We start from the raw sequence: 15,220 nt of genomic DNA, 5'->3' as shown, positions 1-15,220 counted from the left end.
ACGCTATGCCGCCACCGTCTTACTCCGCCTCCCCACTCCACCGGACCCATTCTCCTACAACACCATCATCAAACACGTCTCACCCACCGGGGCCATTTCCCTTTTTTCCCATATGCACCGTAACTCCGTCCCCTTCGATCACTTCACTTTCCCACTCATCCTCAAACACCACCACCACCACCTTCTTCATTCTCTCATTTTCAAGCTTGGTTTTGATACCAATATCTTTGTTCAGAATGCGCTTATCAATGCTTATGGTTCTCGTGGCTCGCTTGATGTTGCAGTTAAACTGTTTGATGAAATGCGTCGTAGAGATATTGTTTCTTGGTCTACTTTAATATCTTGTCTCGTTAAAAACAATCTTCCAGCTGAAGCTCTTTCTGTTTTCCAACAAATGCAGATGGGTCATCGTGATATTCGAAATTGGCTTGATAGGGCTATTATGTTGAGTGTGATATCTGCGGTTTCGAGCTTAGGTGTGATTGAATTGGGCATTTGGGTTCATTCTTTTATTGTCAGGATGGGGATTGTTATGACTGTTCCATTGGGCACTGCTCTTATTAATATGTATTCGAGATGTGGGTTGATTGATCGTTCTGTTAAGGTGTTTGATGAAATGCCGGAGAGAAATGTAGTTACATGGACTGCGTTGATAAATGGGCTTGCTGTTCATGGACGTAGTAGGGAAGCTTTGAAAGTTTTTTATGAGATGAAAGAGTCTGGTTTGAAGCCCGATGGGGCGTTATTTATAGGTGTTTTGGTGGCTTGTAGTCATGGTGGTCTTGTGGAGGATGGTTGGCGGGTTTTTGAAAGCATGAGGGATGAGTTTGGAATCAAACCTATGCTTGAGCACTATGGTTGTATGGTTGACCTTCTTGGTCGTGCAGGGCTTATTCTTGAAGCTTTTGATTTTGTGGAGGAAATGCCTTTGAAACCAAATTCTGTTATTTGGAGGACTTTGCTTGGGGCATGTGTGAATCATAATCATCTCGGGTTGGCTGAAAAGGCCAGGGAAAGGATCATTGAGCTTGACCCATATCATGATGGGGATTATGTGCTTTTATCAAATGCATATGGTAGAGTTGGTAATTGGGGTGGTAAGGCTGGCTTAAGAAATTCTATGAAGCAGAATAGAATTGTCAAGGAGCCTGGGCTTAGTTTTGTCCATATTGATCAAGTGGTTCATGAGTTTGTCTCTGGTGATCACGTTCATCCACAATGGGAGGAGATTACAAAATTTTTAGCTTCAATTATAGATACTGTAAAACTTGGAGGATACACCCCTAATACTTCCTCTGTGTTACATGATATTCAAGATGAAGAGAAAGAGCATTGTCTGGGTTATCATAGTGAGAAATTGGCGGTGGCTTTTGTACTTCTTTATCATAGGGACAGAAGGACAATTAGGGTCATTAAGAATCTTAGGATTTGTTATGACTGTCATGATTTCATGAAGCATGCTTCGGGTATCTTTGACAGAGATATTATTATTAGAGATCGAAATCGGTTCCATCACTTTAGCAAGGGATTGTGTTCTTGTCAAGATTTTTGGTAAAGTATGTTAGTTCATGTAAAAAATTCTATGTCAACATATGTAAATGAGTTTATAATACTATTCAGGAATTAAAAATGGTAATAGTGACTGATTGTATTTAGTATGGTAAAATTATTATGTATAAACAACAATAATCTGTTAGGATTCACTTGAAACTGATAAATAACTTCTAGTGCACATTTCTCATATAGTATACACTCAATGACAGAATTTTCACTCTTCGGTTTCTTTTAGTTTCCCTCTTTTCTTGATTCGTCAGGCGGCAAAAGAGTTTCTTGTTGTGCGGGGTTTCGGTTTCTCTTTCGTCTTAGGTTGCTGGACTATTTTGGTGTGTGTCCAGACTTTCTGCTGGGTTAGGCAATGATTGTATGCTTTTCCAAAAACTGAGTGACTCTTCTATGGGAGAGACCAAATTAACAGGCTTTTTATGTCACGTTTGAGGCTGGTGGGGAGGGGCTTGAAGTAAAAGCACGATTTTAGTGTCCAGCAAGACCCTAAAAGTTAACACCGAAAGAGCTTATATCATGTGATGAAAGACCAAGCATGCCGTACAATTAAACTACTAGGAGGAAAACAGGGTTAAAAGAAATCAAATGGGGAAACACAACACTTCATTTTAGGCATATATATACCCTTTTGGCTTGGCCAGGCTCATTGCAAGACTAAAAATAAAACGGAAATTAATTTGGCTTCCATAAGACTTTAGAAAACATAATGAAAATGGCATGCTTCCTAGTGGTTTCTTTGGCACTGTGGAGCATGCTTTTGATATCTGTCTCCACATATGATTCACCAAGGGGGCCATTATTTTCTGCAATGTTTGTCTTTGGTGATTCATTAGTGGACAATGGAAATAACAACAGACTCTACTCTTTAGCAAAAGCCAACTATAGGCCTTATGGCATTGATTTTCCAGGGGATCATCCAACTCCAATTGGCAGATTTTCTAATGGGAGAACAATCATAGATTTTCTCGGTAACCTTATTCTCCGATTACATAAAACAAGATAATAAAAATAAAAATAAAAGAAGAATTTTGCACTAACATTGCAGTTTTGCAGGGGAAATGTTGGGTCTTCCTTATCTACCACCTTTTGCAGATACCAAAGTACAAGGTATTGACATTTCCAGAGGAGTAAACTTTGCTTCAGCCGGTTCTGGGATACTTGATGAGACGGGGCGAAATCTGGTAATCCCTGTGCTAATTTGTTTGTGTTAACTGGAACTGTTTTTATTGTGTTTTTATGAAACTGTTATGTGGTCACAGGGAGAACACATTAGCTTTAACCATCAAGTGAGTAATTTTGAAACAGCACTAAGTCAGATGAAGACCCTGATGGATGATAAGAATATGAGTCAGTACTTGGCAAACTCATTGACAGCGGTGATCATTGGCAATAATGATTACCTGAACAACTATCTCATGCCTGTATTTTATGGTACTAGCTTCATGTACAGCCCAAAAAACTACGCCGAGATCCTCATTGAGGCTTACAAAAACCATATTTTGGTAAAGTTACTTACCTTATATTCTTGTAGAAAATTTAGTGAGTATTTTGATTCTTAAAATTGAAGTGGGTGGATAGCGTATTTTCCCAAAATTAATGAATTTTTAAAATGATATGTAAAAATGAAAATCTTCAATCACATTAGTCCTTTTGAATTGATCAATCTAGTCATTGAAATTGTTTCAAAGGACTAATGTGATCAAGTGTTCTCAATTTCAAATACTATTTTAAAATTTCATTAATTTGACCCCTATAATTTCAAGACTATATTAGTGATTCACTCAAAATTTGATATATTCTAGTAGTCCGATGTAAACATGTAATTTTAAAAAATGATATAGAAAGCACTGATGCTATGCTACTGCTAAATATGTTACAGGCCCTTCGTGATTTGGGACTGAGAAAGTTCTTACTGGCAGCGGTTGGGCCACTCGGTTGCATACCGTATCAACTATCCAGAGGCATGATCCCTCCAGGACAGTGCCGTTCCTATATCAACGACATGGTTGTCTTGTTCAATACTTTGTTAAGATCTTTGGTGGATCAACTAAACACAGAGCACGCAGATTCAATTTTTGTATATGGTGACACTTACAAAGTTTTCAGTGAGATTATTGCGGATCCAAATAGCTATGGTAAGAAGTAAATGTCCTTCTATCTTAATAATAGTATAATAAGATTATGGTATACTATGATTTGGTCATGATGTGTTTGATATAATATGATGATTGTGATTCTACTACTACAGGGTTCAGTGTAAGTAATGTAGCGTGCTGTGGTTTTGGAAGGAATAAAGGACAGATAAATTGCTTGCCAATGGCTTATCCATGCTCAAATAGAGACCAATATGTGTTTTGGGATCCCTTCCATCCAACCCAGGCTGTGAACAAAATTATGGCTAGTAAGGCTTTTACTGGACCACCTTCTATTTGCTACCCAATGAATGTGTATCAGATGGCACAAAAGCATTTACCATCTACTCAAAACAATGCCTCAATCGCGTCTAATTTATCAAACTAAAAATTATGTTTAACGTTTTGATGTGGTTGGTTATAATATGAAAGTGGCTTTTGTTGTGGTCAGTTATATATGAATGACTACTAAAAAGAAAATGTTATATATGAATGACTGCTCGATGTAAAACATAATAATGATCCTGTTGCAAATTAAGTTAATTAACTAAAATTCACTTGCATTCCACCAAATTTATAAAGAACTCATTTGAATTTTAACCAATTAAGATAATTTGTTAGAAAATGTGTAAGTGAATTTGGGCATTTGTTATTCAGAGCATTTGTTAAAATATCAAATTTAGTAATAATGTCTTAGAAGTTGTGTGAACAATTTTTTTAAAGTTTTAAAACGATCTTTTCATCACAACATTTCTTTTCACCTTAACAAGTGTCGTTGGCTAATTGCACTTGTTACCCTATTTTTATGTCTCAATCTAACAAATTGATATGAAGACAAAAAATAATACGTTTTTTTTATAGAACAAAATAATACGTTGGTATTGAATATCAGCGCAGACTCGATACACATTAACACAATGTATGCCCACTTAATTTCTTGTTTTAAATAAATGAAATAATAGAGTATTATATTTATATTTGTAGCAATATCTGAAGGAAAATTCTTATTTTAAATAAATAAAAACGAGGGTTTATTTATACGTTAAAAAAATTATTTAAATGCTTGTTTAAATTCATATTTGAGAGCATGATTAATATTTTGTAAATATTTATCGAAACAAAACGAACAACATCTTACATACTAACATTTGTATTTATATGTTAGTTAAAAAGTATAGTTAAAGTAAGTCATGTATCATTTTTTTTATCAAGTAATCTACTAACTAGAACACGCACCTTTTAAAATGTGGAGAAGTAGAAAATCTGGAGTTCGAACTCCGATCCCTGCAGATAATATCTGTGATAGCTACCAACTGAGCTGCACTTACGGAACAATCAAATATCATCCTTAATTAGTGTGAAAGTAGGTAATTTTGCTTATCCTTAAGTATGAATGATGTTTTGTTGAGCAAATCGCAATGAAGGTCAAATGAATTTTATTGGTAAATGAAAAAGAGTTGTGTTATTTGAACATCCATATATGTGACAACTTGTATGACAACCAAAATTTTACAAAGGAAATGAGGTAGTGGCACAAAAATCAAAGAAATAGAGAGAGAAAGTAAAAAGGTAATGTGAGTATGAGTGAGAAAGTTGTCACAAAAGTTGTAAAAAATTGTTATTCAAATATCATTTCTAAATGAAAAATTTGCATTCTAAAATTGTAAGGGTCGATCTTTTACCCCTCAAAATTTGCAATTGACAAAATGACATTGGTCTTGAATGACGTTGGACACCTAGGTCCTTATGTTAACTTGCAATGACTAGTTTTACGGCAATTTATGTAATTTGGGTTAATTTTCTAGTAAGTGATATAATGTAGAGACCAATTTAACGGTAAATCAAGTTGCGTGACGTAATTCAAAATCTTTTTTTTTTTTTATATATATTTGCAAATTTAGGGGGGTAAATGTCTCATTTTATCTTATCTTATCTTTTTTTTTTTTGAGCAGTCTTATCTTATCTTAGTAATTTTAAAATACAGATTGATGATTTAATAGAATTTAATTCTTCTAGCCTCTACTCAAACAGTAGCGGTGAGGAGAAGAATGGGATATAAAATGGGAAGCTCAAAGATCATGTGGTAAGACCTGTATTCTATTCGCCTCAGCCCTAACTTTATTACTTATTTCATTGTAAATGGTCTACTTTGTTTAAAGCAATGATATTTGTACATCAATTTCATGACAACTTTAGTGACAATCTTATTTTTCTCTCTTCTTATTGGTTAAAAAAAATGGAGAGAGAAAAAGGAAGAGAAATGATAAGAACATCGTCTGAGTATGAGAGAGAAAGTTATACAAAAGTTGTCACAAAATAGTTATACAAATATCATTTCTCTTCATAAATAGATTAGTAAAGATGGAAAAAATGTACCTGCAAGATAAAACACTACGAGAGACATAAATGATATAGAGGAACATTTTACTATTTTAAAGTGTTGATATATACTTGTATATGTATATGTAATAGTCAAGGCTGAAAATTAAGAGACTGTTTTTTTATTTTCTTCTTTTGTCAAAGGGTTAAAATATGTATTATTTTTTTTTGCTATGCCCTCTTCTTGTACCAAAATAAAAAATTGAATTTTTGTTTTAGTTTTAAAAAGAAAAATCTTTCACATTTGATCCCCTCGGCATTTTTCTTTAACAATCTAAGTTCCTATAAAAATCAAAATATATTGAGATTTATTGAAGTTTCACCAAACTTTGCATATATGCACTATGTATTATGATGAAAGGTAATTGTAAAAAATCAACTCAAAATTTAATTTACAAATATAAATTTATATTATTTTGATTTCTTGAACCATCGACGCTTGAAAGGTTCATATTTGTTGAAAAATTCTTAAATTTTGCAAAAAAAAGATGTTTATTTATATATTCTAAATAAGTTAAAAAAAAGTAATTCAAAAAATTGAAGCATGCACATGGGTTAACGTAACAACATGACCTAAAATATTGTGAGGACGAAAAATTTGAAAAAAAGTTTCATAGATCGCAAATAAAAATTAAAAGCTTTACGAGACTAAAAATATACTCCATCCGTTTCAAAATGATTGTCGTTTTAGCCAATTGCACATAGATTAATGAATTGAATGAAATAATCATTAGACAACACTTTTACTAAACTGCCCTTACTTTATAAGAAAAATACAAACTTAAAGTTGCATTGAAAATTGTACTGAGAGAAAAGTTGGAGTATTTATTGAGGGTAAAATTGGAAGAAAAAGTTAAAATTGTATTGAAAATGTAAAGTGACGTTCATTTTGAAACAATTTCTCTTTTTAGTTAAAATAACACTCATTTTAAAACGGATGGAGTATTTAATGGAGATATAAAGAAATGGAACACATGATGTTGTTGGCATGTGAAAGGTGTATACACAATTGGTTTAGAAAATTAAAGAGTTGGGGAGCCTTCTGCAAATTTGGTTATGGGTGAAATTGGCAGATAGTTTCGTGAGCTATAAAACACATACACCATATTTGTTATGGGTGTATATGATTGTGACTTTGTAGTGAGTTGAAAGAGAATGAGAGGAAAAATTGGTCTCACTCTCACCATATTTTTTCTGCCACATGGTCTTCCCTATGGACATGAGAGGTGCTTTCCACGAGGAAGAGATTGTTTGAAAATGAGATCAAACTTAGTTGTTAAGTATGAGGACCATGGAATAGGTTTTTCCTTGCTAATAGAGCTTTGAAGCTCACATTTTCTAAATACATCAATGGAGGACAATGGAAAATGGACTGTGAGAGAAAAAATTATATAAGTATTTTGGTGTAAATGGCCAAGAATGAAATCAATATGTCTACAAAATCCAAGGAACATAAAATCTGGTCCGTCATAAATTACACGATTCAATTCGTTACCTTTGACGTCACCATTACTGAATAAAATATTTTCAATCTCGTATAGAAATAGAACTTAAATTAGCTTATTTCAAATGACTCAAAACTTGTTCAACAAAGATGAGGATAACAAAAAAACCATTTCATTTTCTAATAGATCTTCAAATCTCACATGCAAATCCAAAGACGAGATCGAATATGGACCAAAATAATTTTTTATAAACGCGTTAAAATAAAATCGACAGGCCTGCTAAATCCAATATACGCAACCCGACCCATTGTAAACTACATGACTCGATTCTAACCCTAGAAACCACGGCACCAACGGCGCGTTTTCCTTTTTATCTTTTACCCAAAAAAATAATGATAAAATACCATTTTCTTTTTCATCTTTTACCATAAAAATCGTACTATAGGACAAAATATTAAATCAGATTTGAACAAAATTTGAAGTCCGGCACATGAAAACCCCACCTGCTATAAAACCACAGTCTCATTTTCTCACCATTTTACATTTCGTCCCGAATTTCACGTTTCATCAGTTGGTCACTCTCACTTCTTTCATCACTCTCGCTTTCTCCGGCAGCGCGTGGCTCTCAACCGTCGCCGTTTCTCCGACTTTTCTTCAGCCGATCTTCGCAGAAACACCGGTTATTCCTTCCACTCTTGCTGATTTTCGTCTCTTTCACTCTTTCTTTAAGCTCAAACATGATTTTTCTTTGTATTTTGTTCTGTATTTTCTGTTACCCACATTGTTTCTTAGATGATGATTCTGTGTTCAAAGATGATGTGGTTTGTGTCTTTTTCATGCTTCTGTTATTTTTTTTGCTCAGAAAATGAAAAATAATAGTTAAAAAATAAGAAATGAAATGAGGATTTTCTGTTGTATTGTTTCTTTGTTGTGGTTTCAGTGATGATTTTCATCATGTTTTGTTTTTACTGTGTTTTGATTGGTTCTGATGAAACAGTGTAAAAATAAGCTAGGGTTTAGGTTTTGTTTTTTTTCCTTTTCAGTCTTAGTTTTTCCTTTTCTTTATATTTTAGTACGATTTTTTTATTTTATTTTATGGCAAGCTTCGTTTATCTTTAAATTTAGATGTACTACTGTGTTTTATACGGAAACTAAAATATTTTTTCTGCATTTGGTTCATGTGAAATCATTGCATACATTTTTTTGTTGGCTGTGTTGGTCTCTAACCTATGTTATGTATCATTGTGTTGAGATTTAACCCTGGATGTTATCTATTTATCTTGTATATTTTTGTGTTCTGTCTCAGTTTGTAACGTAGCATTGATTACGCCGTTTATTTGAGTATATGGGTGGATATGGATTTGCCCTTTGTTTGTTGTTTTTATTCATGAATAAAGTTGAATGATACTTTGTTGAGCTCCTTCTGTATTATGATGGTTTAATTACTTAACCCTAGTATTAATGATTGACTGATAAAAGTAACGATCCTGAACAGGGTGTACAAGAATGAGTTCCAGAAGAGGTGGTAGGCCCTTTACTGCGGCTGGCAATGATGATTTTCAGTCCAAGGGAAAAGGTGTATCTCAATTTGATCCCAAAACTGAGCAGCTGGCTCAAGGTATTGCTGATGTTAACTTAGGCTCTGGACAGGATGATGGGCCATGGGAGACTTATTCAAAGAAATCGAAAAACAGAGGTGGTGGAAGCGGTGCTGCCAAACAGCGGGGTCCTCCAGCTCATGGTTCTAATCCTAGAGCGTGGGGGAATGCAGATGTGGCTCAAAAGCAGGGCGTGTGGAATAACAGTGGAGCTGGAAGAGCTGCTGGAAACCCCTGGCAGACACCAAATGCTGGTTATATGAGACCCGCTGGTAGAGGCAATGGAAGGCCCCAGCCAGCCACTGGTGGATATGGATACAATGTGACTTCTAATCCCATCATTCCTCCTCCTCTACAGGGTGGCTGGAACTGGAAATCAACTCATGCAAGGAATGAAATTGTACCAGAGGAGTTTGAACAGAAGAATGATGGAGAAGAAGATGATGATGATGAGGAGGAGGAGGAGGACGACTGTGATGATCTGGAAGATACTGATGATGATCTAATGAGTGATGAATATGATTCGGATGCGAGTCAAAAGAGCCATGAGACACGGAAGAAGAGCAAATGGTTCAAAAAGTTCTTTCAGAATTTGGATAACCTGACTATTGATCAGATAAATGAACCAGAGAGACAGTGGCACTGTCCAGCTTGTCAAGGTGGTCCTGGTGCTATTGATTGGTACAGAGGTCTGCAGCCCCTGATGAATCATGCTAAGACAAAGGGTTCAAAAAGGGTGAAGGTTCACAGGGAGCTTGCTGTACTTCTTGATGAGGAATTGCGTAGAAGGGGCACTACAGTAGTCCCAGCTGGGGAAGCATTTGGTAAATGGAAAGGTTTAAAAGAAGAAGAGAAAGATCATGAGATAGTTTGGCCTCCGATGGTTATGATACAGAACACGCAGCTTGAACAGGATGAAAATGATAAGGTATTTCTTATTTGCATCAAATGCTGGATGATGAATAAACTAGCAATATCATTTTGTCATCTTGTATTAATAGTGCAAAAACATTCATAACAATCTTAGAACATTGCTGGATTTAGTATTAACTTTAGATTTTGTTCTGTTTATTTAGTGGACAGGTATGGGCAACCAAGAGCTTCTTGACTATTTTAGCTCTTATGCGGCAGTGAGAGCACGGCATTCATATGGCCCTCAAGGTCATCGAGGGATGAGTGTTTTGATGTTTGAAGCCTCAGCTAGTGGTTTTCTGGAGGCAGAACGTCTGGACAAGCATTTTGCTGAGCAAGGAACTAATAGAGAAGCTTGGTTTAGCAATCGCCGAAGATACAATTTGTTTCTCCCTGGTGGCAATCGACAGCTCTTTGGATACATGGCAACTAAAGAAGACCTGGAGGCTTTCAACAGGCATTGCCAAGGTTCATTCTCTTCAGTTATTCTTTCTCTTTATACTTTCACTATTTAGGTTGTTTGATGTCTACCAGTTGCAAGTTAACCAAGCCAAAATGGTGGAAGTAAAGTATATACTGAAATGTTCCTTTCTCTTTTAATCTGATTTTGTAGGTAAAACAAGACTCAAGTATGAATTGAGGTCCTACCAGGAAATGGTTGTGCACCAAATTCGACAAATGAATGAGGACAACCAGCAACTTCTTTATTTGAAGAACAAGATGGTCAAAGAGAAGAAACATTCAAAAGCTCTTGAGGAATCCTTTGGCATAGTGACCGAGAAACTGAGAAAGACCATGGAGGAAAATCGCATTGTGAGGCGGAGAACAAAAATGCAGCATGAAGAAATAAAAGAAGAGGTAACATTGACTTCAGACACATTACTTGAAGCATATTAGGTTTACTTTTTATTACTTAATTTACTCTCCGTATAAAATTATTTGTGGACAATCAAGTTGGAGTTAGGATATGGTTCTGCTTGGCTGTTTTGTTGAAAAGTTTTTGCTGTTATTTATATTTTTGTAGTTCATGAATGGATAAGATAAAATATTTTTGTCACATTCTCATTTTCTTCTCATGTGAGATGTATTTGCCTGCAAAAATGTGATTTTTGTGCCCATTAATCTCCTCCACTCTGACTTTCAAAGTAGACTAGCATTGAAAATGAGATAGAAATACTGATACTGCCATGAAATGTTTAGATGTTGCAGAGTACCTTTACCCCTATTCTTATTAGTAAACAAATCAATGAGCAATGGTAACGAGCTGGTCCAGCCCATAATATATTGGACATTTATCCAGAGGTGTTGTTTTGCAGTGCTTTAAAATGAAAGCAGAGTCGTTGAAAGATTTAGATTTGGGTTGAGTACTTATGTTTTGTTGTAGAGGTTTGATGCTTACTATTGATGAACCAGTTTGTGTTTAGTATAAATCAATCAGATAATTTCTCTATCATGTGTCCTGGTAATTTCAGATAAGTTGTTGTTCACGATTTTTACAATAAAATGCTTAACCCATTTTATCTCTTTTCTCTTGAATCAGAATTGTTTTGTTAATTTTGCAAGGTTGGATGGCCATCCACATTCTCCCTTATGGGTTTCTTGTCTTAAATTTTCTTCTATTTCTTTATATGTTTCTTATTGTGGTTACTTTTTCTCACCATTTTCCCTGTTACTTGATGGAAGATGTATGAACAAGAACAATTCTTCAAGGAACGGATCAGTAGCATCCACGATAAAAGAAATGCAAAGGAAGAGGATTTCGAGAGGATGCAGCAGGAAGAGCGTGAGAAGGTGAAGAAGACAACTACTGGTCCTGCAAATGCAGAGGAGGAACGGCGACTCAAGTATGAAATTTTCTTTCCTTGAGACTATGTTTTCTATCCCCTTTGACTAACGACCTCCCTATCCACATTTCAAGCTAGTGCATTTCAAAAAATCTTATAAAATTAATGTTGTTTAGATGATTCTAGATATGATGGTCAAAGAACTAGTTTAAGAAGAGAACCTAATTTCACATGACACTAGTTTTGTTTTATTTCAAGTGCTCAACGTGTTTTGTTTTATTTTTAAGTGCTCAGCACATGTACAAAATTTTATTGGCAAGTTATGGGGATTGTGATATTTTTATATTTCACCGACTTGCAATGAATTTGATCTCTTTGGAGTAGGGTGGAGGGATACCTTAAATTTGTCGAACTCCAAGACAAAGAAATGGAGAGCTTTGTCGATGAAAAGGAGAAGCTCAGCCAAGCTCATGAAGAGAGCATTGCTGCTATGAAGAAGAGGCACTGGGAGGAAGAGGTGGAGATGGAGAAGAAGTTTGATGAGGACTTGGCCAAACTCATGGAAAAGTACTCCCCATCTCACCAGTAGAAAAAGGCCAATGGTCTCTTTCAGTGGGGGGTATTGCACAGGTGCATGTTTATAAACACAGGCAGGAAAATAGAAAGACAAATTGAATACCGCTGAAACATTAGGTTTTTTGAAATTGAGAATTTGGAACTCAGGATGTTTAACATTAAGTATTGCTCCTTGACACTCACTTGCGGTATTGCAAGATTTTAATTTGATTGACCTATTTTTACAAATTGCGAGTTGCACACCCTTCTGTATGGGGTGCAATTGGATTATTAGATATTTCTCAGCAGCTGATTTTACAGTAAATGTCTGCAAGTATATTATTTCTCAACTGCTAATTACTATCAATATCTTTGAAAGTGATTTCCTTCCATTACCTCAAAAGGGATGTCTTCAATGCTTGCTTTATAGATGAACTTAGTTGTCTTGTATACAGACAACATTAGCTAGAAATGCTTGGTTGGCCATGCAGAGAGATGCTTTGGCCCATTGATATCTACTTGCTGTGGATGTAGAAATATGGGAGCAAAGCGATAGCTCCAATCCGGTGTGGTGTATGAGGTGTCTAACAGGGGTGTAGTCAATATTGTCAAAATTTGGTGTTAAAAGGTGTGAATTTCGTGTTAAATAGGTGGTAAAATCGATCGAGTGAAATCAGAGTTCAACTTGATTTTGAGTGATTTAACTCATGGTGAAATTTATGAAATTGAGTACAATTGAGTTAATTTATATTTGATTTTACCTGATTTTGAAAAAATTAACTCATTTTTTCTTGGGTTTGTTTTATTTTGACTTCGGATATTGTTTTAGATTATTAACTCATTTTTGGTTGTTTTTATTTTTAGATTATTGATTTTTATTTTTTAGATTTTATAACTTTAAGAACATATTAAACTCTCGTTTTTTTTTTGGATGTTTTTAGGATTTATTTGGATAATAAACTCGTTATTTTTTTGTTGATGTTTTTAGGATTTGGTTGGATAATATATGTTTGGCTAAATTATATCAATTGGTCCTATAATCAAATTGTTGTTACTTTTAGGTCTCTTGAGTGCACTTTCGTTAGTCAAGTTGATTATACGTCTCGACGATCAACGTTCTATATTGTCGACCGTATACCTCATTTATTTTGTAACTAACAATTTGATTTTTTTTACAAAAAACAAACTGTTGGAGCTCGCAGATCTAATAGTGAACCTCAAATATATAGTAATTTATTTTTACTTTTCTTCATCTTCTCCTTTCATTTCTTCATCATCTTCATAGAACTTCATCGTTTTCAACCAAAACTTAATTGGTTACAAACACAAATATTTTGTATTTACACATATCCTTTACCAATCACATCATACATTTATTCTAAAAATATAACTGATTTTTTTTTTCTCTTTTACCTTTATCTTTTATAATTCTAATGTTGTATTTTTAGAATCAGTGCATATGTGGAGTCTAATCGGTGCGTATGAACTAGGAAGGCGTATGCTATTTTTACTAATCAAAAAAAGTATTGCAACAAAAACCGTCAAAGTTCAATATTAACTAAGGAAAATCAAACTAAAAGAAAATATTTAATTCAACACAAACATTAGAACAAATCACCATATCCAATGGTTAACAATGTTACTTGTCAGTTGGGGTCGGGTATGATTTGTAAAATTGTAAATCATAGTAGCTCGTTTTATTTATAGAGGTTGGGATGGTGAAGATTGGGTTTTGGAATCATGATGAAGCTTGGGGGTTTTCTGGGCTATTCTTTTGACCTTGTAGAAGAAAAATAAGCTGTGTGTTGAAGAGAGGAATTCAGCGGTAGTTAACTACTACAGCTGGGGCCAGCGGTAGTTAATTGCTACTAGGTCCTCAACGGTAGTTAACTACCGCTGGAGGTATTTAAGTATTTTACTTGTGTTAATGTGAAGTTTTCAATGTCAGAAAAGCAATTTTCATAAGGAATTGACAAAGTGTTTTAGATATAACTCCGGTATTTGTGGGAAACATGCGCATGTTGGTGTAAATTAGCCAATCAAACTTATTCATGAAATAGTTGAGATAATTTTTTCGTTTGTCAACTAAGTTAGTGGTTAGAAATTTATCTTTTAAGGTGAGTAAATAAGGTATCGTGGTTTGACCCTAACACCAGCATATATTATGCAATATCCTTAACAACTGAACTAATATCACAGAGATATAGTGTGGATGATTTATTTTGCTGAATATAGCATTTTCCATTAAAAAACATAATATATCAAACAAAAGACATAAGAATATAAAATTAAATAGTCTAAGCAGATCGTTAAATTGTTTTGCAATGCAGTTTGAATACGATTTACCAACCATACGATAAATTGGATAATAAACTAAAGTAGGAAAGATTTAAACAAGAAAACGAAGAATGCACAAAAATATTAGATTTGAGTATTTGACCGTTCTGACTTACCAAGGAATGGTGGTTATTGTTTGCAATAGTTACATGTTGCTGCATATGGTTCTTGGCTTGTTTGGTAAAAATAGCGGATAGCTGATAAGCTAGCTGATAGCTTTTAGCTGATAAGCTAACTGAAGTGTTTGGTAAAAATAGCGGTTCAACTAACTGATAAATGTAAAATGATATAAAGGGTATTCTTAATTCATAATAAAAATTATATCATTAATTTAAGTATTTGTAATTTTGTAAACTAATTTTTCTTTAAAAAAAATACTTTAAATTTATTAATTTAATATATCCTATGTATTATAAATCAAATTAAATTTTATTCACTAAAATTTTATCTTATATTTATTATCATTTAAGTGTTTCCACTTTATAAAAAAAATAACATTTACCTCAAAAACAAAA

At 34.2% G+C, this 15,220-nt stretch overlaps 3 protein-coding genes across 3 annotated transcripts; all 3 read left to right on the top strand.

Annotated features, from left to right (window-relative positions):
* Positions 1-112: 112 nt before the first annotated feature.
* LOC11435053 (pentatricopeptide repeat-containing protein At5g48910) lies at positions 113-1,555 on the top strand. The gene has a single exon (XM_003602669.3). It carries the CDS (start codon positions 113-115, stop codon positions 1,553-1,555), a length of 1,443 nt encoding a protein of 480 aa, XP_003602717.2.
* A 686-nt stretch (positions 1,556-2,241) lies between these two features.
* LOC11421282 (GDSL esterase/lipase At5g08460) lies at positions 2,242-4,182 on the top strand. The gene is made up of 5 exons (XM_003602668.4): positions 2,242-2,531; positions 2,617-2,744; positions 2,823-3,065; positions 3,443-3,698; positions 3,812-4,182. The coding sequence occupies exons 1-5, from the start codon at positions 2,270-2,272 to the stop codon at positions 4,081-4,083; spliced, it is 1,161 nt and encodes a 386-aa protein (XP_003602716.2). The 5' UTR covers positions 2,242-2,269; the 3' UTR covers positions 4,084-4,182.
* A 3,833-nt stretch (positions 4,183-8,015) lies between these two features.
* Positions 8,016-12,750, top strand: LOC11435052 (protein SUPPRESSOR OF GENE SILENCING 3). The gene is made up of 6 exons (XM_003602667.4): positions 8,016-8,198; positions 9,015-10,045; positions 10,194-10,497; positions 10,643-10,887; positions 11,713-11,873; positions 12,198-12,750. The coding sequence occupies exons 2-6, from the start codon at positions 9,026-9,028 to the stop codon at positions 12,400-12,402; spliced, it is 1,935 nt and encodes a 644-aa protein (XP_003602715.1). The 5' UTR covers positions 8,016-8,198; positions 9,015-9,025; the 3' UTR covers positions 12,403-12,750.
* The last annotated feature ends 2,470 nt before the right edge of the window (positions 12,751-15,220 follow it).

The sequence above is a fragment of the Medicago truncatula genome, chromosome 3 (genome assembly GCF_003473485.1).
Source record: "Medicago truncatula cultivar Jemalong A17 chromosome 3, MtrunA17r5.0-ANR, whole genome shotgun sequence".
In the NCBI taxonomy this organism is placed as follows: domain Eukaryota; kingdom Viridiplantae; phylum Streptophyta; class Magnoliopsida; order Fabales; family Fabaceae; genus Medicago; species Medicago truncatula.
This window is presented reverse-complemented; position numbering and strand designations above follow the sequence as displayed.

What these genes read in the sequence shown, in the direction of transcription:
- LOC11421282 (XM_003602668.4), top strand. Translation starts at nt 2,270, where the DNA reads ATGAAAATGGCATGCTTCCTAGTGGTTTCTTTGGCACTGTGGAGCATG. An exon ending in CTTACAAAAACCATATTTTG is followed by an intron (nt 3,066 to 3,442) that starts GTAAAGTTACTT and finishes AATATGTTACAG; the next exon opens with GCCCTTCGTGATTTGGGACT. An exon ending in TGCGGATCCAAATAGCTATG is followed by an intron (nt 3,699 to 3,811) that starts GTAAGAAGTAAA and finishes CTACTACTACAG; the next exon opens with GGTTCAGTGTAAGTAATGTA.
- LOC11435052 (XM_003602667.4), top strand. Translation starts at nt 9,026, where the DNA reads ATGAGTTCCAGAAGAGGTGGTAGGCCCTTTACTGCGGCTGGCAATGAT. An exon ending in AACAGGATGAAAATGATAAG is followed by an intron (nt 10,046 to 10,193) that starts GTATTTCTTATT and finishes CTGTTTATTTAG; the next exon opens with TGGACAGGTATGGGCAACCA. An exon ending in GAGGAGGAACGGCGACTCAA is followed by an intron (nt 11,874 to 12,197) that starts GTATGAAATTTT and finishes TCTTTGGAGTAG; the next exon opens with GGTGGAGGGATACCTTAAAT.
- LOC11435053 (XM_003602669.3), top strand. Translation starts at nt 113, where the DNA reads ATGCACCGTAACTCCGTCCCCTTCGATCACTTCACTTTCCCACTCATC.